At 38.0% G+C, this 24,008-nt stretch overlaps 1 protein-coding gene across 1 annotated transcript in view; it reads right to left on the bottom strand.

Moving 5' to 3' along the window:
* MSH3 (mutS homolog 3) overlaps positions 1-24,008 on the bottom strand; it is a 184,556-nt gene that overhangs the window by 147,555 nt on the left and 12,993 nt on the right. Inside the window, exons 7-8 of the mRNA XM_041752206.1 lie at positions 23,104-23,249; positions 19,156-19,322 (exon numbers count right to left, since the gene is read on the bottom strand). Of these exons, the coding sequence (XP_041608140.1) occupies positions 19,156-19,322; positions 23,104-23,249 (313 nt within the window). The remainder of the gene's footprint in view (positions 1-19,155; positions 19,323-23,103; positions 23,250-24,008) is intronic.

The raw sequence follows: 24,008 nt of genomic DNA on the forward strand, positions 1-24,008 counted from the left end.
ATGTGGCTATCAGAAAATTTAAAATTACCTATGTGTATTCAATGGTATTGCAATAACAGTATTGCATGTGACAGATGGTAGCTACACTTGTGGTGAGCACAGAATGTACAGATTTGTGGAGTCACTATGTTGAACACCTAAAACGTAACATTGTGTGTTAGCTATACTTCTATAAAAAATAAAAATAACATGTGACTCACATTTGTGGACCACATTATATTTCTACTAAGTAGTGCTGTTCCATTCTCTCCCTCTCATATACTCATAGTATTCAGTTTGCATTCCTATCACATGCTATATTGATCTGCCCTGTACTGGAATCATCTGTGTATGTGCTGGCTCCCCAAACAGATTGGTAACCCTTACCAGGCAGATGTTTGTGAAGCTGAATGAAAAGGGAAACACTCAGTTAATGTGTTATTTATGTATTTTATTGTTACTAGGCATGACCAGAAGTCAATATGTCACTCTTTGAAGCAACTTTTTCTTAGGTTAAAAAGGCAGGATTAGGATGTATCGCAAACAGAAAAAAATTTCATTAAACAACAGTTTATTACATACAATGCGCTCATCTATCTTCAACTCTATACTACCCTAATTCATTCTGTAAAGTAGTAATTGCAGGGTGGTTCAGTTGGTTAAGCGTCTCCCTTCGGCTCAGGTCATGATCCCAGGGTCCTGGGATAGAGCCCTGCATCAAGCTCCCTGCCTAGCCTGCTTCTCCCTCTCCCTGCTTGTGCATGGACATGCGCTCTCTGTGTCAAATAAATAAAAAAAGATCCGTTAAAAATTAAATAAAGTGGTAATTGCAAACCATAAAAATGTTTTCATGATTCACTAATGACTTGTGACCATAGTTCAATAAACACTGCCATGATGGGTCAGGTGCAGGCCTATGTTTAGCAGTCCCAGCTAGACACAAAGCACCCTAAAGACACTCCCGTGATTTCAACAGCCCCCCACCTCCCCCCAGGTAAGGACTAACTCTGTGGATGATCATGGTCCAACATGGCCATCAGGGGAATAATGCAGATCCACTTACGTATTTCCTTCTCAACCAGCCTTCCTATTAGGGTTGGGGGCAACCTAGTGTAACTACGTGGTCTGTTCAGGGTTCATGTCCACTCCCATGAGATGCAAAGCCCAGCTCAGCCTGGCTAAGAAGAGTTGATAAGAGCTGAATGTACAAAAAGAAATAGTTCAAGATAACACTGAGATAAAGAATCCTAAGAACTTGTCAGTTTTCTAAATTGTTGGATGTGCAGGAGCTCCCAAGCAAACCTGGAAAAATATCATCAACCTCAGTATTATTCATATTAAGCCAAATTACATGTTAAATCAAATACCAAAGAGAAGACAGAAGGAGGAGACAGTAAGAGAAGGAGGGAGGAAGAGAGGGGGGAAAAAACTAGTAGAGGGAAAACATGGCAGGGCTTCACAGACTTTTATTGCTCTAGAGATTAAAACTTGGGCTAGTCGTTAAATAGAACCCACAAAAAAAGAGGATGGCAGAGAAAAGAAACTCCTGAAAAGAAGTGATAAGAGAATAACCTCAGAGTAATCAAGAAAAATAATGGAAATTAGTAAGAAATCTCTCTTCAGTGGGGAGATTTGACAGGATGGAGTCATTGAGAAAACTAATGGATAAGTCTAAGTCCACAAAGGCTTAGACATTAAGTAAGCCCAGAGAGGCTCTGAACCATGCTAGCCTAATGTTTTTTTTTTTATCTAAAACAGATATTGAAAGGAAACTTTGCTATAAAGGAAGAAGGTAAAAGGAATCTTTCTGAACTATGAAGAGGGAAAGGGAAGAAAGAAACAATTGAAGAGATCCTATAAACAGATGGCTACCTATATTAAGAGTTCAATTATGGAGATATTGGTATTTTAGATTGCCATTAGGTTATTTCTTAATGATAGCGGAATCATCAAATAGGACTAGGGATCGTAGATTTTGCCACTTATTACCTCAGTGATCTCGTAACTTCAGAATAAAATGCTTTAATTAGGGGACTTTATGCAATTAAATCATCAACCACAAATGAACAGGTGTACTTACAAAAATCATATGGAAGTAGTAAAAACAATTATGCTTATCTTCCACAATGCTTTCGAACTTTCTGTTCAAGCAATCTGGTCCCAGCTTGGGGGTTTCTCTGTATTAATCAGGTCATTCCTCCAGACTCTTCAAATGCTGTTTCTTCCTATTCAATTACTATCAGTAAGCCCATTACATGTACACTCCATTTATACTTTTCAAGTAAAGATATTCCTTGGAGTTATACTCAGTGAAAATGGACAAAGGCTTAGAATTTAGATAAACCCTATAGCAAAAACTTCTGTATGGTAACATTAACTTATTAATTTACCATGTTTTAAAATCTGGATTTTCATATATAAGAACACACCCATTTCCTACATGTTAAGCACACTCATTAAAAGTGCTGGCTACAATACATTAAAAACTATAAATTGAGGGTATAATGTACAACATGGTGACTATAGTTACTGATACTGTATTGTATACTGAAAGTTATTAAAAGGGGCACCTGGGTGGCTCAGTCAGTTAAGTGTCCGCCTTCAGCTCAGGTCATGATCCCAGAGTCCTGGGATAGGGCCCCACAAATGCTCCAGCTGCACAAGGAGCCTGTTTCTCCCTCTCCCTATGACTGCCATTCCCCCTGCTTGTGCTCTCTGTCAAATAAATAAAATCTTAAAGAGAGAAAAAAAAAAAAAAAGAAGAAGAAAGAAAGTTGTTGAGAATATATCTTAAAAAGTCTTCATCGTAAAATTGTAAAGTTGTATAATTATGCATGGTGACGGATGTTAACTAGCCTTATTGTGATGATTTCACAATATAAATAAATATTGCGTTGTACATCTGAAACTAATAATGTTTTATGTTAATTATACCTCAATAAAAACAAAATAAAATAATATAAATCCTAAATACAAAAACAATTATTTCTTGTTAAGATCACAAGGAAAAAATCTTATTAAAATTTCTTTTGGGGCAGCCCAGGTGGCTTAGAGGTTTGGCGTTGCCTTCGGCCCAGGGTGTAATCCTGGGGACCTGGGATAAGAGTCCCACGTTGGGCTCCCTGCAGGGAACCTGCTTCTCCCTCTGCCTGTGTCTCTGTGTCTCTGCCTCTCTCTTTCTGTGTCTCTCATGAATGAATAGATGGAATCTATGAATGAGTGAATAAAATTTCTTTTGTAGGGATGCCTAGGTGGCACAGCGGTTGAGCATCTGCCTTGGGCTCAGGGCGTGAACCCGCGGTATGAGATCAAGTCCCACTTCAGGCTTCTTTTTTTTTCCCCCCACATCCTGCTTCTTGCGGGAAGCCTGCTTCTCCCTCTTCCTGTGTCTCTGCCTCTCTCGCTGTGTCTCTCATGAATACATAAAATCTTTTATTTTTATTTTTTTAATTTTTTTAAAAATTTTTATTTATTTATGATAGGCACACAGTGAGAGAGAAAGAGACAGAGACATAGGCAGAGGGAGAAGCAGGCTCCATGCACTGGGAGCCCGACATGGGATTCGATCCCGGGTCTCCAGGATCGCGCCCTGGGCCAAAGGCAGGCACCAAACCGCTGCGCCACCCAGGGATCCCATAAAATCTTTTTTTTAAAAAGTCTTTTGTATTTGGTTTTTAAAAAGAAAAAATAAACACTACTGAAAATCCAGTGGCATTTCTACCAGGAAAGGAATTAATTTTAAAAAAATCAATATAGGGGCACTTGGGTGGCTCAGTAGTTTAGCATCTGTCTTTGGCTCAGGTCATGATCCCAGGGACCTGGGATTGAGCCCTGCTCAGCTCCCTGCTCAGCCCAGAGCCTGTTTCTCCCTTTCCCTCTGCCTGCCTTTCCCCCAACTCGTGTTCTCTCACTCTCACTCTTCTCTGCTCTCTCAAATAAATAAATTTTTAAAAATCTATATAAAACAAATTTTTATTAAAAGGATTTCTTCTTTAAATGCTTTCCTAAAAACATTTTCTTCCTGCATATGAGATCTTTTTTCTGCTAATCTACCACCTGCAATTTTTTAATTCTGAATTTTCTAAATAGGTAAGTAGAATTATTATATAATAAACAATGAAATACAATGACAAAGGAGTCAACTTTCTATTTATCTCCTACTCTAGAACTAAGGAATGAGGAAGATGAAAAAGAATCAAAAGAAAGGAAAAAAAAATAATTTCCTGTGACACAGAAAAGTCTCAAGTTCCAGATGAGGCTGGAACCTTATTACCATCAATATTAATCTTTAAAGTATCACATAATTCCTTGTTCAGGATAACTTAGCCATGTAGATGCCATCAGTATTTACTCTAAAGGAATGCCCATGGAAATATTAAGAAGCTTAAATAGACTAATTTAAAGTGACTTTTTTTTTTTTTTTTAATTTTAAAGACTAAAAACAAGGGACACGTGGGTGGCTCAGTGGTTGGGCATATGCCTTTGCCTCAGGTGGTGATCCTGGGATCTCGGGATCAAGTCCCTCATTGGGCTCCCCATTGAATCTGCTTCTTCCTCTGCCTATGTCTCTACCTCCCTCTGTGTCTCTCACGAATAAATAAAATCTTTAAAAAAATAAAAAATAATAAAGACTAAAAACAATAGGAAAAATGATAGCAAATTAATATAGTCTTTCCAAAAGAAGTGAGTTGGCTACATCCATACCATTTAAATATACATTTATCATCATGTATATGTATGAATTCCCAGCTACTAAAACAATTCCTCCATATTTATAAAATCTAAATAATTTTTCCTAAGAAGAACATATAGGAAATACCCATTTTTCTCCTATTCCAAAAAGTCACCTATTTAATCATTCACTGATCATTTATTAAGAACCTACTATATGCAAGCCACTGTGATAGGTACTGGGGACACAAAAGATCATTATGATAGTTACTGCCCCCCAGCCATTCATTCTCAGTCTTCTTCACTGGAATTTATCTAACTCCTCTATCATATTGTTTTCTCTCTTGGTTCTTTTTTGCTTTACACAACCATTCTCTCCAAACCCCACATCTGTCCTGTCTCAGGCTGCCATGGCCACCCTGGCAGACCAAACTAGTTTCTGTTCTCTATGAAAACCATACTCTCCTACACTTCCATCTGCCTGGCTGTCATTTTCAAGTCTCAGTCCTGGCCTGTTCTGGGAAACCTCGCCTAACTGCTTCTGGCAAAGCTTGACGTCCTCCTGCTTCCAGTCACTCTACTGGACCTTAACAAACGGCATTTCCATTATAATTGTTTATTTCCATGACTACCACCCCTCTAGACTATAAAAATCAGGAAGGTAAGGGATATTACTCATTTTTGTATCATCACTAATAATCAACTTGGCACACAGCATGCACCCAGTAAATGTTTTTAAGAATGAATGAATAAGGGCAGACCCCATGGCTCAGTGGTTTAGTGCCGCCTTCAGCCCAGGGCCTGATCCTGGAGACCCTGGATCGAGTCCCACGTCGGGCTCCCTGCATGGAGCCTGCTTCTCCCTCTGCCTGTGTCTCTGCCCCTCTCTCTCTCTGTGTCTCTCATGAATAAATAAATAAAATCTTTAAAAAAAAAAAAAAAAGAATTTGAAGGCAGAATAAAATATCCTAATTAAAAAGGTAAGCTACTGGAGTGCCTGGGTGGTCAGTCTATTTGACTGGATTTCGGCTCAGGTCATGATCTCAAGGTCCTGGGATTGGGCCCTATGCCGGGCTCTGCACTCAGTGGGGAGTCTGCTTCTCTCCCTCTGTCTCTCTGCCCCTCATCCCATTCATGCCTGCACCCATGTTCCCTCTCTGAAAGAAAGAAAGAAAGAAAGAAAGAAAGAAAGAAAGAAAGAAAGAAAGAAAGAAAAAAAAAAGAAAAGAGAAAAGGAAAGGAAAGGAAAGAAAAAAGGAAGAAAGGAAGAAAGGAAGGAAGGAAGGAAGGAAGGAAGGAAGAAAGAAAAAAAAGAAAAGAAAAGAAAAGAAAAGAAAAGAAAAGAAAAGAAAGAAAGAAAGAAAGAAAGAAGAAAGAAAGAAAGAAAGAAAGAAAGAAAGAAAGAAAGAAAGAGTAAGCTGTTATGAAAAATGGAAAGTAACTCATCTTCAGGGAGTTTTTTTTTTTAATTTTTTTTTTAATTTTATTTATTTATGATAGGCACACAGTGAGAGAGAGAGAAGCAGAGACATAGGCAGAGGGAGAAGCAGGCTCCATGCACCGGGAGCCCGACGTGGGATTCGATCCCGGGTCTCCAGGATCGCGCCCCAGGCCAAAGGCAGGCGCCAAACCGCTGCGCCACCCAGGGATCCCATCTTCAGGGAGTTTAAATGACCTTTCTAGGACTCAAATCCATCATATGTATTTCCCTAAAACTCTGGTTTGAATTTTTTTCATTCAAGCAATGATCCCTTTCATTTATATTAGATTTTGTTCAAATACACATAATCTAAATGACAAGAAACAGGTAAATGCAGCATATATTGCCCTTACAATATGCTCCAGCCTATTTCCCTAACTTAAGTCCTATCCCTTCCACCTTCAAAAATAGTACATCACCACTACAACCTAAGAGCTTCTGTTAAATCAACCCACATTTTTAAATTCAAATACCAAGTTATGAATTTGTCTACACCATAAAAATTTATAAAATCACAGGTCTTATTCACATATCACACATTTGTTTTGTTTTTTTTAAGATTTTATTTATTCATGAGAGATACAGGGAGAGAGGCAGAGACACAAGCAGAGGGAGAAGCAAGCTTCCTCCGAGGAGCCTGATGTGGGACTTGATCTAAGGACATCTGGATCACCACCTGAGACAAAAGCAGATGCTCAACCAGGTGCCCTACTAATTATGTTAATACACTTCTTTCTACTATTTAGTTCTTCTTTGTTATCCCTCAATAAAGTTTTGAAATTTTCTTAAGGTCTTATTTTTCTTTTGGTAAATGTAGTCCTAAATAATATTACTTTTGCTGCTATTCCAAGTGGTATCTTCTTTTAAAAATTTTACTATTTGTTGCTGCTATATTAAGATTCTTATCATTTTCATATATTGATTATATTTAACAATATTGGGTAGCCCTGGTGGCCCAGTGGTTTAGCACCACCTTCAGGCCAGGGTGTGATCCTGGAGACCCGGAATCAAGTCCCACGTCGGGCTCCTTGCATGGAGCCTGCTTCTCCCTCTCTCTGTCTCTCTCTCTCTCTCATATGAATAAATAAATAAAATATTTATTAAAAAAAACAATTTTTTATATTAGCAATCTCGAATCCTTATTACTTCTAATAATTTGTCACATTTTCTATGTAGGCAATATTCATGATCTATGAGTCAAGTCAGCTTTAGAATTTTCAATCCACGGTCTTTAAATATTAACTACCTTTCACTTGTGCCTTTTTAAAAAAATACTTCTGGGGGCACCTGGATGGCTCAGTCAGTTAAGCGTCTACCTTTGGCTCAAGTCATGATCCCAGGGTCCTGGGACCGAGCCCCTTATTCAGCAGGGAGCCTGCTTCTCCCTCTTCCCTTTCCCCTCTGCTTGTGATCTCTAACAAAATCTTTTTTTAAAATTTAAAAGTAAAAATAAAAAAAAATAAAAATATACTTATGGGCAATATCTGATCAGTTTTAGGCAATATAAACGTACATATGAGATAATCTAAGATAACATTTAATTAATATATCATATTAAGAGTTTAATTCCCTTTTTGGAGAATTATAAAGTTCATAGGAATTGGAAAGAGGATCAGAAGGCATACATAGAGAGATTATACACAGACAGATAAAACTGGAAAAAAAAAAAAAAGCATTTCATGAAACATTTAACCTTTACTACCTGTGAAGCATTCTGATAAATTCTATGTTATTTTTTTCACTATTAGTTGCAACCTACCAAACTGATTTCATAACCTTTAGCTTGAAAACGCTGTCCTAGACCAAGTGGATTACCAACTTTTAAAATAAATGCTGCCACACGCTTCAGTTCCTACATTTCTGGTTATGTTTAATACCACATTAGCAATAAGCAGCACTTCAGTTGTTAAAGGTTTAATGAGGGGGAAAAAAAAAGAGGCAGTCTTAAAATGGAAGTGGTGGGCAAATCGCTTAAGTTATACTGTGGTTCAAAGAGAAAAACAGTGGGAAACAGCTGAGTCTACACAGCACATAGAAGTATAGAGATATTGAACTGCAAAGAACCTGGTCCTCAGTAGAAGACACATCCTACTCAAATTGGAACAGTTTATTTTCAGACAAGAACATCATGCTTTGTATCAAAGTATTGTTCACTTATAGTTTATTAACTTAATACATTTGTTTGATTCTAACCCCAAATTTTATTTTGACTTTATTGCTAAAGCATGAAATTGTAACTTTATAAATATTAAAGTCACATTATAATAAAAAGACTTTAAATTAAATTGGGTCGGGAGATTAGCAAGAATTTTTTCCTTTAAAACAAGTATTTTTGGGATCCCTGGGTGGCGCAGCGGTTTAGCGCCTGCCTTTGGCCCAGGGTGCGATCCTGGAGACCCCAGATCAAGTCCCACGTCGGGCTCCCAGTGCATGGAGCCTGCTTCTCCCTCTGCCTGTGTCTCTGCCTCTCTCTCTCTCTCTCTCTCTCTCTCTCCCTCTCTCTGTGTGACTATCATAAATAAATAAAAATTTAAAAAAAATAAAAAATAAAACAAGTATTTTGGGGGGCACCAGGGTGGCTCAGTTGGTTAAGCAACCAACTCTTAATTTAAACTCAGGCAGTGATCTCAGGGTTGTAAGACAGGCCCACATTGGGCTCTGTGCTGGGAGTGGAGCCTGCCTGGGATTCTTTCTCCCTTTCTTCCCCTCCTCCCACCCAACCTCCCTAAAAATAAATAAATACATAAAAATTAAAAAGAAAAAATCTTTTAAAAAAAATAATAAAACTTGGGCAGCCCTGGTGGCACAGCGGTTTGGCGCCGCCTGCAGCCTTGGGTGTGATCCTGGAGACTTGGGATCGAGTCCCACATCGGGCTCCCTGCATGGAGCCTGCTTCCCCCTCTCCCTGTGTCTCTACCTCTCTCTCTCTCTCTGTGTGTCTATGAATAAATAAATAAAATCTTTAAAATAAATAAATAAATAATAAAACTAAAACAGGTATTTTGGGGGTGCCTAGCTGACTGAGTTGGTAGAGTGTGCGACTCTTGATCTTGGGGTCATGAATTCAAACCCCACACTGGGTGTAAAATTCAAACCCCACACAGGGTGTAAAAATTACTAAAAAAAAAAAAAAAAAAGCTTAAAAAAACCAAGTAAAATAGGTATTATCTTTACTTTATAATACACATGTACTACCTCTGTAATTTAAAAGAAAATTCTAACACAAAATAATAAACAAAAGGAGTCAGTAGGCCAAAGTGGAGAAATACCAAAATAAAGCACAAATTCTGCTAGTGCCTAGCATTCTCCATAAAACAGTTCAACACACAGCCATAGAGCAAACGTTCACTGAGCAATTCATAGTGCTAGATTCTGTCCCAGGGCACTCTGCCTGTACACACCGAACACTCTAGTCAACTCAATACCCTTACCCCATCCTGTATTCACACTCCCTTAAATGCCCTCACCCTACCCAGCCTCACCTTCTCACTAAATATAGGGACTTTGTGGTTCATATCTGCATGTCAGCCAGTGTTTGATACATGCCACATTTACCTGCATCCCAGTACTCCCAAATAAGAATTAGATTGAAATGATGTCATAAAAGCCCAAGAAATTGAGCTTATTAAACTCTGAGAGAACAAACTGAAAGATTGCAATCACTGAATTCAGACCATCAAGTACTGGCCAATTAACATTTCTTATGTGTGAAGCACTTCCTCTTCACCAAGTTAATCAATACCTGTCTACTTTTTTCCTCTTGTTCTTCAAAAAGATTTGATACTTTTTTAGCTAACGCTAAATTCAACTAATGACATCAGAAAAAAGTTGGACTTAAGCCATAACACAGATAGCTAGTTTACATAACAATTTCTCTGATAATTACGCATAGTCTCAGAGCAATAATTTCATTTGAAACTATAAAACATTTTCCATTAAAAATTTGAAAATCAAAGCACAAGAAACACCAAGTGGTAATCAATCTCTAAAACAAATTAATAAAAGAGAAACACAAAATTAAAACACTGCAAATGTGTATAAATAATATTCAATGTTATAAATCTCTATTATAAACAATCACATCAGATCATGGTTACGGCTAAATCTTAGAAGATTTAAGGCTCTCTGTGGACACAAAGACATAATAATATATTTCTCTTTCTAACACTGGCAGTATTCACAACAAGAGTCATTCTTATTCCCCAACATCAAGATTTGAATGTTTTCTTCAAATATGCAACATAAACATCTTTGAATAAATGCTAATATGTTCAGGCATTTATTTCATAAGCCAAATTGCTTCAATAACTGTAGTACTGAAAGACATTCTTCTATAAGAAGAATAAATGATAAAATGGTATCAACTGGTTAGGATTAATTTATAACCAACTATCTTTTTTTCAAGAGAAGAGAGAGCAGAGAGAGCGAGCACAAAAGGTGTGAGAAGGGAGCCCAATGTAGGGCTGGATCCCAGGACCCTGAGATCCTGACTTGAGCTGAAAGCAGATGCTTAACTGATGGAGCCACCCAGGCACCTCCCCAACTACCTTTCTGAATATAATGCAGCTTGAGAAAATTTTACGAGTCAATACTACATAAAATTAACCACTGACCATATCATTTGCAACAAATAAATTATAACTACATATCCCTACCTTGTCCTGGCTCTCTACCTAGCTCTTCATCCCCTTCCTATTTCTATTTTTCTTCCTCCTACTTGCAATGATGATATTCGTTAAACTCCCTGGTCTTGGGACGCCTGGGTGGCTCAGCGGTTGAGCATCCGCCTGCGGCTCAGGGCCTAATTCCAGGATCTGGGATCAAGTCCCACATCGGGCTCCCTGCATGGAGCCTGCTTCTCCCTCTGCCTGTGACTCTGCCTCTCTCTCTGTGTCTCTCATGAATAAATAAATAAATAAATAAATCTTAAAAAGTAAAAATAAACTCCCTGGTCTTATTCTTTTTCCCCTTAGGGGAATTGTTTATTTTTTAAAAGTTCATTTCTCCTGTCTTGAGGTAGTAGACTCGCCTCTTCTCGTCTGTCATCCCTTTCTTTTGCCCAGAAACCATACTGACTTCCACTAGGATTCCAGACCCCTTTGCTGGATTTTATGGCCCTCGATCCTTTCTTCTTCAGTTCTCAGCATTAATTTCACCTCCAATTAAAAAAGTCTCCCCTCAAAAAAAAAAAGTCTCCCCTCTGTCTTCACATATCTTTTAATATTTCCAGCCTAAGTACCTCAGAACTCATACTGTTTACACACACACACACAAACACACACACACCCTTACCTCCTCCACTACCAATTCAAAGTCTCCTATCTGCCAAATGTCACCAGCCCAGGCCACCTCTTTCACAAAGCCTTCCTTAGCTGTGCTAGGCCCAGGAAGCCCTCACTTCTCTAATCACAAATTGAGCATCATCTGCTCTGTTCATCTGATTTCCCTCAAATATCAGTTTCTTTGAGAACTAGTAAATATAGACTAATATTTGTATTCTAAAGTTTTCTTCTCAACCAGTCTTATAAACATATAACATCCCTAAGCTAAAGTGCTATTAACTGCAGCTAATCAGTTAAAAATCATCCTTTTCCCATTGTTTCTATATATTCTTACCACAAATGGTAAGGGTAACAAAATATAGTAAAAATGATTTCTGAAGTTCCAAAATGAAATTTTATAAACACATTTTACATAAATAAAACAATTTTATCTTAGTACCATCTTTGACTAATATGTAGTTATCCATAATTACCGTAAGATACAAATATGGCAATATTTGTGGCAATATAATAATAAATATGAAGTTTCCAATAGTCTTTAAATGATAATCCACAGAATTAAAAATCCTTTGGAGACCTCTTGTGGCCAAAGAATACAAAAACCTTAATACTTTAAATTTCATAATCCATAATTCCAAGGCATTCTTCTGCCTTTTCTCACAAAGCTTTATAATTTCCTAAATATTAAAAAAAATCAACCAGTAACTGCCAAAAATTGTTTTTACCTTCAGATTTACAGCAGAAGAAAAACAGGGGATGCTAAGTCTGAGACATGAGAATCTACCTATTACTGTTTAAAACAGATAAGCGTACATCAAAAATAAAACAACTTTTCTCCTTGAAATTTCAAGGCTATATGGTTTACTGGTAGTAAATATGTAACAAAATTTTGACAAGCCATGTTGTTCATCCCTAATTAAAAGCACCCCCTATGCTCACTGTTGATAGTTCTTTTTCTTTTTTTAAGTAAATATGGCTATGATTTGTATATCAAGTTGATAAAGGCTAAGTTTTACGAATGTTAAATGGACTCATTAGCATTCACAGAGGAAATTAAGGTAGGACCACACCTCACACAGTAAAAGTACAATAAAGAAAAAGCGAATTAACAGTTAAATGCTAAAAATTAGATAAAATTTTAAAGAAAATTAAATTGATAAAATACAGATGATTATAGAATTTGTTTCAGAATGGGGAGAGATCTAAGTACAAAAATAATGGAACACTACTATAAGCATGGACAACTTGTTTGATCCAGTCTACTAAAAACACATAGAAATTGTGAATTAAAATATAATCAAAAATGTTTCGGGGCACCTGGGTGGCTCAGTGGGTTAAACATCTATGTCGGTTCAGATCATGATCTCAGGACCATGTAGTTGGGCTCCCAGCTCAGCGGGGAGCCTGCTTCTGCCTCTCCCTCTGCCTGCCACCCCTCCCCTGGCTTGTATGCACTCTGTTAAATAAATAAAATCTTTCAACGGAGTGGAACAACAACAACAAAGAAGAAATCCCCAAGGGCCAAAAACAAGAACAACAGGGGAGACATGTGTTTCAGACAGCTGTAGGTGGGAGATAACACCATAAAGGGACATGCACAGGGAGCAGAAAAAAAAGGAATTGCAGAAGAGAACAGGGCATAGGCAATATTTAAAAATATAATGGCCAATAGGAACAATAAAATAATTGATAATAGAGCACTTTCCCCCTATAGAGAGCTTTCTATGCCAGCCACTACAAACATTTTACCTATATTATTTAACCCTCACAACAATCTTATGAGGTAAGAAGTCTTATTATCCCTATTTTAAAGAAAAGGAAACTGAAGAACAACACAGTAGAGCACCAAAAGTCATTAAGGGGAAGAGCCAATCTTCCAACCCAAACCTCATGCCACAAGAGCCACTATATTTGACTGCTTGATTTTCGAATCTCTAGTACTCTGTTCTGTCCATAGATAAAAGTTAGCTTTACACAGTCACAAAAATGTAGATTAATTTTTTATTTTGCCTAGTCCAGTATGCGAATAAAATAAAAATTACATGTGCTCATTAAAAATAAGAAATACATATTCTCAATGCTAAGCAAAGAAATATAAATTAAAACAAGACAAAGGCAGCCATCAAATTCGGAAAAACCCACATATGACACCGAAACTATCTTTAGTATGCCAAATGGCTTTTGAATCTCATTTGATGAATAAACATTTAGGAATATCACAGGCAATGCTGTTTGCCAGCAAAAAAAAAAAAAAAAAAATCATTTATGACAATGTCTTATGGATTATTTTCCTATTTTATTCAATTTTTGGCTTTATTATTTGGGGAAAAAAAGTGGAAATCAGAAAAATGCTGCTTGAGTTAAGACAGTCCACTAGTACGGAACTCTGAACTTGCCTCCTCCCTTGAACACAGTTATATCAAGATCAAGTCACTTGAAACAACTAGGAAATTGATCTGAGGATTAAGAAAACAATCTGTACAATTGGAAGGAGAAAACATGACAGATGCGAAGTTCAGAGACATGAACTGGGGGAAAGAAAAACCAAGGTGCTGCTATGGGGACGGAGAGCTTTTCATAGAGCAAAGTCAGGGAGAGAGGGAGAGAAAGCAGTACATAGGGTTTACACAAAACACCATGGTCTGGGGATCCCCTGGGTCACATGGGGAGAGAACACTCCCCTTCTTGGAGTACATTTGGAAAAGGGTATTTTGCCTCTCCAAGGACAAAAGGCCATCGGCGACCACTAAGTAGCCATTCAAAGCAGGGCACAGAGGCACATTCAGGACACATAACCTGGTTTTTCAATGTGCTTCATCATAGATTCCAGGCAGCTACATAGGCATGCAACTGTTTTTCTGGGACAAAATAGAGGCAGGCACAGCTCTGCAAGGCTTTCCTCCAGAGTAGGAGGGGGTCTGCACCTTGCCAACTCCAAGATTTGGAGTTTTCAATCCCAGCCATTGGCTAGAAATAAAACACAGAACTGTGGGGCCGGGCATAGACAGGTTGAAGGCAGAGATATGAGGAAAAGAGAGGAGATCATTCACTTTTCTGTGAGGAGCTCCTGAACAGAAGCGGTTGTGAGTTCCCTTCCCCGGGGACAAGGGGGCAAGGTCATGCCATCCTCCATGCTCCCCCACCCCCCAACCACCACTGTCAAACTTGAAAGAGAAACACAGCCCCTCCAGTGGAAGCTGGAGTCCCCTACACCAAACGAGCCCCTCTGTATCAGGCAGGGACTTCTTACCAGAGCAGGTCTCTCCCTCAGAAGACCAATACAGGCCTCCTGCATGTACTAAGTCCAGAGAATGCTCCAAAGAGTCAGCTCCAGTTCTGGTGGAAACAGGACTAGGCTTCTATTTTTTTTTTTTTTTTTAAGTTTTCCTTTGGAATTAGGTTTAGAATTATTTGCTTTTTTGTTCCTTTTCCTTTTTCCTTTCCTTGGATCAAGTTTTTTTTTTTGTAAATAAGGTTTATCTTAACAAACAAATCAAAGCATGCCTGTTAAAGGTCCAAACACTCCCCACTGCAAGCAAGGAGGAACTCTCTACAGGACTGACCTGTGGGAAAGAGCAATCAAAACACAACAGCAGAGTACACACAGCATATACCAGACAGTTCCTAAAGCACCGGGCCCTGGACAGCATATGATCCCTTCTTAATATACATTACTCTCAGGAGCACGAAATATAACAAGCTTTCATGATATGCAAAAGACAGAAACCTGGGATCCCTGGGTGGCACAGCGGTTTGGTGCCTGCCTTTGGCCCAGGGCGCGATCCTGGAGACCCGGGATCGAATCCCACGTCGGGCTCCCGGTGCATGGAGCCTGCTTCTCCCTCCGCCTGTGTCTCTGCCTCTCTCTCTCTCTCTCTCTCTCTCTGTGTGACTATCATAAATAAATAAAAATTTAAAAAAAAAAAAAAAGACAGAAACCTATACATAATGACAAGATGGAGGAATTCTCCCCAAAAGAAAGATAAAAAAGATATCACAGCCAGGGATTTCCTCAAAACAGATACAAGCAATATATCTGAACAAGAATTAGAACAACAATCAGAAGAATACTAGCTGGGCTAGTATTCCAAAAGGCCTAAAATCTGGTCAGGCTGAAATAAAAAATGCTATAACTGAGATGCAAAACCAGCTGGATATAATCACAACGAGGATGGAAGAAGCAGAAAATAGGAGAGGTAATACAGAATATAAAATAATGGAAAATAACAAAGCCTAAAAGAAGAGGGAAAGAAAACTATTATTGTAAATAAAGACTTAGGGAACTCAGCAATTCCACAAAGCACAATAATATCCATATCCCAGAAGAAAAGCAGGTAAAGGGGGCAGAAGGTTTATTTGAACAAATTATAGCTGAGAACTTTCCTAATCTAGGAAACAGGCACTCAAGAGGCACAGAGAACTCCCCTCAAAATCAACAAAAATAGGTCAACTCAAGCCATATCACAGTGAAACTTGCAAAATACAAAGAGAGTTCTGAAACCAGCTAGGGACAAAAGGCCCTTCACCTACAAGGGTAGACGCATAAGGTTAGCAGCAGACCAGTCCATAGAAACTCGGCAGGCCAGCAGAAACTGGCATGACATAGTTAATGTGCTGAATGGGAAAAGTATGCAGCCAAGAATACTTTATCCAGCGAGGCTGTCACTCACAAGAGATAAAGAGTTTCTAAGACAAGAAAAACTAAAGGAGTTCGTGAACACTAAACCAACCCTGCAAGAAATATTAAAGGAGACCCTTTGAGCAGGAAAGGGACTAAAATCAACAAAGACTAGAAAGGAACAGACACAATCTATAGAAACAGTGACTTTACGGGTAATACAATAGCACTAAATACGCATCTATCAAAAATTACTCTGAATGTAAATGGACTAAGTGCTCCCATCAAGACACAGGGTATCAGAATGGATAAAAACAAAACAAAACAAAAACCCCAGGGCCCAACCAACAATGTGCTGCTTACAAGAGACTCATTTCAGACTCAAAGAAAAATGGAAGTGTTGATTCAACTGACTGACTTTAATCTGTTATACCTAAATCAATTGAATATATACATAGTTATAAAGAAAAATGAGGGCAGCCCTGGTGGCTCAGCAGTTTAGCGCTGCCTTTAGCCCAGGGTGTGATCCTGTCGATCCAGGATCGATGCCTGGGTGGCTCAGCGGTTGAGCATCCGCCTGCGGCTCAGGGCGTAATTCCAGGATCTGGGATCAAGTGCCACATCAGGCTCCCTGCATAGAGCCTCCTTCTCCCTCTGCCTGTGTCTCTGCCTCTCTCTGTGTGTCTCTCATGAATAAATAAATAAAAATCTTTAAAAAAAAAAATGAAAAAAAAAAGAAAACCAAAGACATAAAATATTGGTAATAGTTTTAGAAGACGATCATAAAATTTTTTATAGATTTTATTAATTTTTTTAGGTGTTCAAAAGCAGCACCTCTTATTAGTCAACTGTCTCACTTTTAATTATTCAAGTTTTAAATCACTGTCAGGAAAGTGACATAAGGGGACCATAAAGGGATCTGAGTGGCTCAGCTGGTTAAGCATCTGCCTTCAGCTCAGGTCATGATCTCAGGGTCCTGGGATTGAGCACCACATCAGGCTCCCTGCTCAGCAGGAAGTGTGCTTCTCCATCTCCATCTGCCCCCCCCCCCATCCCCCCCCCCCCCCCCCCCGCCTGTGTGTTCTCTCTCGAATAAATAAATAAAATATTTTTAAAAAATAAAATATGGGGACTTGTTGCAAAATTTTTCATCTATCCAATGGCAGGGACTGTTTAAATGATCCAATGTTAGCAAGGTTCAACCAATGCTCCAATACTGTAGTGATAAAAGTATAAACTGAAATTACCAATTCTAGCAAGCTACCAAAAGCTTTGTAAGTATTTATACCCTGTGACTCAGCAATTCCATTTTTAGGAATTTAGCTTAAGGAAATAATTAGAAATGCAAACAAGTATTTCTACCAATGGATATTTATCACAGTAATATCCGTAAAACTGAAAAAGATGAATGCAACATAACAAAAGGGAAATTGATAAATTATCCATTTACAGGACTGAATGATATGTAATCACTTTGTTTTCACTGACTACCCATTGAAATCACTGAAATATTAGATGAAATGATGGCCTCTAGAATTTGTTTCAAATAAATAATTCAAGGAGAGGGGTGGTAGGGATATGGATGAAATAAAATTGGCTGAGCTGAGCAATGCTGAAGCTGGTTGATGGATTCATGGGGGTTCACTACACTACTCTGTATAATTTTGTGTTATGTTTGAAATTTTCCATAAAATAAAATAAAATTTTAAAAATAAAATAAAATTTTCCATTAAAAAGTATGGGGAATTTTAGGTAAAAGAACAGGACACAAAATTATTCTGCAACATGAATCCAAGCTTATAAACCAAAAAAAAAGTGATATACATGCATAGAAAAATCACACCAAATTTAAGAGTAATTATTTCTGTGTTATAGGATTTTACGGATTTTTAACTCTTCCATTTTTCTGGGTAACTCCTAGTTTTTCCTAAATGATCATGGATTAGTATTATAACCAAAAAAAATATTATTATGAAAGCTACTTAGAAATTCATTTTTTTTTAAAGATTTTATTTATTTATTCATGAGAGACACACAGAGAGAGAGAGAGAGAGGCAGAGACACAGGCAGAGGGAGAAGCAGGCTCTATGCAGGAAACCCGACATGGAACTCGATCCTGGGTCTCCAGGATCACGACCTGGACTGAAGGCGGCGCTAAACCGCTGAGCCACCTGGGCTGCCCTAGAAGTTCAATTCAAATGAAAACAGAATACTCTTAAAGAATAAAAAAATACATGAAACTCCACTTAATCAAGTAGTTTGATTTCCTAGTTGATTTGTCAACCTACTAAATAACAATCTTTATGGGCTCTCCTGCCTGGTCTAAAGTCCAAATTTCTCAATATAGAATCCTCTCCAATGGAGCCCCAGCCCACCTTTCCAGCATCTTTTCTCCCTTGCCACTCCTCTAGGTGGCAGTATGGAATGGTCCCAAAAAGGTACCTTCATGTTTGTCACTTTAGGAATCCAGTTAGGTATGTACACATCTGCCTCTCCTCCTGGATTATAAACTCTCCCAGACATAGACCACAGCCACATCCTCTTCCTCCGTATGCCACGGTGCTTAGCATACCGCCTCATAAATAAGAAGTGTGACCTTAGATCTAATATTTAAAATTTCTAGACAGCCACAAATTAAAACTTGCAGCATAAAGTATTTTCAAAATTATTTAACCTTTATAAGAAATGAACTCTAAATCATCTCCAGAAACTGAAGATTAATTACCAACTAATATTAAACCCCTTTACAAGTCCTACATTGGGACGCCTGGGTGGCTCGGTGGTTGAGCGTCTGCCTTCGGCTCAGGGCATGATCTTGGGATCCGGGACTGAGTCCCACATCGGGCTCCTTCTGGGGAGCCTACTTCTCCCTCTGCCTGTGTCTCTATGTCTCTCTCTTTCTCTGTGTATCTCATGAATAAATAAATAAAATCTTAAAAAAAAAAAAAAAGGCCTACATTTAGGTGATATGGGTAAAATTTTTTTTTTAATTTCCATGACTACTGTTAAAATATTTTTCTAAGTAAAAACTTTTTAACAATCTTAATAAGTTTAGGAAGTACCAATTTGGGAAATAAACATGAGTTTCAAAATCAGTGTTATTTTCCCATGATGTGCCAACTTACCTAGCAGCTGTGGCTCTGTGGACAAGTGTCTCTGTCTGTTCTGACAAGCGTGAGGGAAGCAGCATCTCCACTGGCTGCAGGCACAATATCCGAGTTTCTAGCTCCGAACGGGAAGCAGAGTCTTGGAAACTATCAAACACAACCTCACCTGTGACAGGCTGCACTCCCTAAAAACAAATATACGATGACACAGAAAAAATATTTTTCCCAATTATAACCTTAACACATTATAAACATGGAAACAGTAAAGAGGATATATTCTTTAGTATGTAGTCCATTTCTAAAGTGTTTAAATACCTGTGTAGTTTCCAAAATTCTTATGTAGTAAGTCAGACTCACCAATATCTAAGCTATGCTAGAGGAACTTTAGAGATACTCTGAGTTAAGTCTTAGATTCAACAAACCTGACAGAATGACTCTGACAAACCCCCAAACCCTCAGTTTCCTCCTCTGTAAGTGGGAATAAATCAGCCTACTTTCATGTTCAGGTAACTGCAAGGGTCAAATCATAGAACAAAGGTGAATGCTTTATAAATTATACAGTACTATACAAATAGCAGTTGCCAGCACTAAAAGTAACATGTTGCTAGTAACATGGCCATCACAGAAGTAAGTTTCTATTTCATTACATAAAATTAATAAAAAGTCTAATTTTTGCAAAAAAAAAAAAAAAAACAATAACAAAAATAACAAATTTTGAATGAATCCCAAGTTATATCCAGGGAAATAACCATGAAAACTAAAGCTACCCTCTATCAACCCAAGCCATCGCAAAGACAAGCTCTGCTTCCAAATCAACTTTTTTTCAAAAAAATCGTGGCTTGGAAGAGGTAAAAAGTTAAGTAATCTATGCAAGGCTCAGGTGATAAAGTGGTGGAGGCAAGGTTCATGTGGCTCACTCCACTCTTGTCTACTGCTAATGCTTAAGAAATGCATGGCGCTAGTTACTGACGGTGATTAGCTACACTCATCCCTATACTCAAACACTGCCGACAGAAAGTCAACTGACACAGCCTCTTGGGAAAACATATTTCATATTTCTGAGGAAAGTTGTGAACACCCATACTCATAACTTAGCATATCCTCCCCTAGGTATATACCCCAGAGGTGTGTATACCACAAGATATGCACAAAAAGGTTTATAAAAAGCATTCTCTATAAAACCAAAACTAAAAAGAACCAACATATCTATCAAGAATGAATAAAGTGTAAATCATAAAATGAAATATAGCAATGACAATGAAAAAACTACTACAATAACACATGCAAATATATCTCCTATACAAATAGTATACAAATTGTAGTTTGTAAACAAAAGAAGACCCAAAAAGATACAATGTATTTACATTTGTATATAGTTGAAGGTGGTAAAACTAGAACTAAAAGCAAGGACATTATTATCATAAAAGTCTGGATTACAATTACCTCTGCTAAAGGGAGTCTTTCTCTAGGCAGTATTATAGTTCCTGACCTGGGGGTTGTTTCACATTACTGTAATTACTAATTATGCACTCTGTCTTACGAATTTTTTCTTATGAATATTTTATGATTTTTTTTTTGAAGTCCCTCATTTTTGGCTCAAGGAATTTCCCTAATTCTATCTGAGAGGCCTTCTCTATTGCCCAGATAGTTGGATTATAAAATATAGTAGTATACATAAATAATCTCCCAGTCTACAAACCAAACATTTACAAAAGTTAGCTACAGAGGTCAAGTATAAATTCCCCTTTGCCTTTTTTAAATCAGAGAAATGGTCTATATTACAAGGCCCGCAACATCTATCACTATGTGATATGTGACACTAAGAAACCTGAAGTTAGTCTGTATAAAACAGTGCACTGCCTGGAGTAATGGTAGAGGGCCTAATCGCTGTAGTACTAGCAACACTAAAACCTTTAATTTCAGACTGCCAGTTATCCAAAAGGTAACTCCTAGGTAGTGACAGAGGAACATGTGACATCACAACAGGGAAAAACCCAGCAAGAATAGCATTGAAGGGGGATCCCTGGGTGGCTCAGCGGTTTAGCGCCTGCCTTTGGCCCAGGGCATGATCCTGGAATCCCACATCGGGCTCCCAGCATGGAACCTGCCTTCTCCCTCTGCCTGTGTCTCTGCCTCTCTCTCTCTCTCTCTCTCTCATGAATAAGTAAAATCTTAAAAAAAAAAAAAAAAAATAGCATTGAGGGTAAAAAAAGAGATCCATTGCAGCCATACTGAGTTTGAGGAGTGAGGACAAATTCTGAGTGCCATGCCCAACAAAAAGTTGCATGCAGGAGGCTAGAGCTCAAGACAGGGGGGCAGCCTGGACTCAGAGCTTTATATGTCATAAGTCCAAAACTGGTCACTGAATTCAAGGACAGGACCCAAGAAAATTCCTGAGAAGCAAACTATCATTTCTCATTTTCTCACATACCAATTCAAACACAATGATTAACACCGGCAGCAAGCACTAAGCACAAAGCAGGAGTTGTATACTATCAACTCTTTTTTTTTTTTTTTTTTTTTGAGATTTTATTTACTCATGAGAGACACACAGAGAGAGGCAGAGACACAGGCAGAGGGAGAAGCAGGTTCCCTGTGGGAAGCCTGATGTAGGACTCAAATCTCAGGACCTGGGGATCACGACCTGAGCCGAAGGCAGATGCTCAAACACTGAGCCAGCCAGGTGCCCCTTAACTCTATTCTTTAGACTCAGTTTTGGGTAAATATAAAATAGCACATTATATATGTTAAAGCTTAAACACAAATAATCTTACTATTCGTAAATAGACTCAACTGCCTGTGGCTAGATAAAAAGTACTTCTCAAGGATAAAAAAGAAATCATTTAGAGCCACTCAACAGTAATGCTAACTCCCCAAGACAAAGGTTTATTGGCTAAGCAAATATCAAGTTAGCACAGAGTTATCCAACCAGAATAAGGTATTAAGAAGTACTCTGGAGACATCTGGGTTGTAAGAATTTTTGCTGATATTACAGTTGACTGCAAAAGTTGGAAAACACAGAGAGAATTACTTATTATTTAGGCAAGGAGTCCTAGTTTTTTGCTTCACCTACAACAGAACTAAGGAGTCTAATAATTCTGAAGGGTACACTAAAAAGTTTAAGGTTTTGAGCAAGTCCAGAAAGGTCTGTAAATGGGTGAATTTATTCACAGATTGCTAGAGGGCAAAAATCAATAAAACTATAATTCACACATTGTATTTCTCCAAAAAAATAGCTGTATGTATTCCTAATGTTAATTAAATATGGAGTTTTGTATTCACCAAGTATCATTTGCCCCTAACCATTCCCTTTCCTCCAAATCTATATACAACAATCCCATAATCATGTGTTTAATTTCAAATCCCTAGAGGAGGGATCCCTGGGTGGCACAGCGGTTTGGCGCCTGCCTTTGGCCCAGGGCGTGATCCTGGAGACCCGGGATCGAATCCCACATCGGGCTCCCGGTGCATGGAGCCTGCTTCTCCCTCTGCCTATTTCTCTCTCTCTCTCTCTCTCTCTCTCTGTGTGTGTGTGTGTGTGTGACTTTCATAAATAAATTTTTTTTAAAAATTAAAAAAAAATCCCTAGAGGAAACTTGTTAAACCCTTCACTATCTGTGCATGTGTTGGCTTAGTGTTTTATTTCGCTGTTTCTTATCCCATACCCACACCTGTCACTGTGTCCCTCTTAAACCCTAAACTCTGAGAACATATTGACAGAAAGTAGTACCTGGATGTCCCCATAGCACAGAGTGCCAAGCAGCCATAAGAGAAAATTTTAACATATAAAATTGTTATATGTAACATGTAAAATTGTGATTTAACATATAAAATTGTAAGGAAAATGTTTTTCTAGTACAATTATTTGAGGGCACACGACATCAGATAGTCTCATTGTAAATCACACGAGTACTCACAGAGATACCATGAATATCTATCATTTGTCTTTACCTACAAAGTACTTACCACGATTCCAATGAAAATGTTCCCCTTTTTTTTGTCCTTAACATTTTCCTCATTTTCACAGATACACAGAAGAAAGCTGGTAGAAGTATCAGTCATTACCTCATCAACATTTATAGCATCATCCAGCTTGACTAAAGGATTCACATGTAATAATCGTTAAAGAAAATAATATGTTACATTCCCATTAATATTAACTGCTTTCTGCTATAAAATAATGGTTTATTTTCCCAGATGTCTTTGCTCTCTGCAAAATCTTCCATACAGCATTCATTCTTCTGACACTGATCATAGTTACATGACTTACCCTCCCTAAGATATGAGGTTTATAAGGACAACTATTATCTTCTCACTTCCTGAAAGGCCTAGGAGAGTGCCCTCTGTGAAAGCCTCAATATTAATCATCTTCTTTACTTAGATAATACTAAGACTTGAATCCTTAACAATCCCAAAATGCTTAATTCCACAAGTCAAAGCATGAATATACTAAAATAGTAAAATTACTTTCCTCCCTTAAAGTGCCTAAAGCTCTCAGAAAGAGCAAGAAAATTTTTAAAAGACATAAAAAAAGAAAACAAACTGTGCGTGTGTGTATAGTTGAGTCCATTAATTAAATTCTCAGGGATAAATGCTGATTTGGAACACTTTCAGAAGTCAATCTGAAAACAATTAACTTAGGTATCAGCAGGTAAGGGCCACAGCAAAAAGAAGCAGGGAGGTGTACCATTTTAGAAGCAGGCTTCAGTAAGAAACTCAAGTTCAGGCAAAAGAAGCAATAAAATTGCCAGTTTCTTATGGCCTGATCAGCTCAGAAGAGCACAGAACTGTTAATGATTTGAGGTCTACTCTGAGTAATAGCTGTTCTATTCATGATATTCCTGGAACAAAATGGTCCTCATAATTTGGGT

Source organism: Vulpes lagopus, chromosome 4 (assembly GCF_018345385.1).
Source record: "Vulpes lagopus strain Blue_001 chromosome 4, ASM1834538v1, whole genome shotgun sequence".
Lineage (NCBI taxonomy): Eukaryota > Metazoa > Chordata > Mammalia > Carnivora > Canidae > Vulpes > Vulpes lagopus.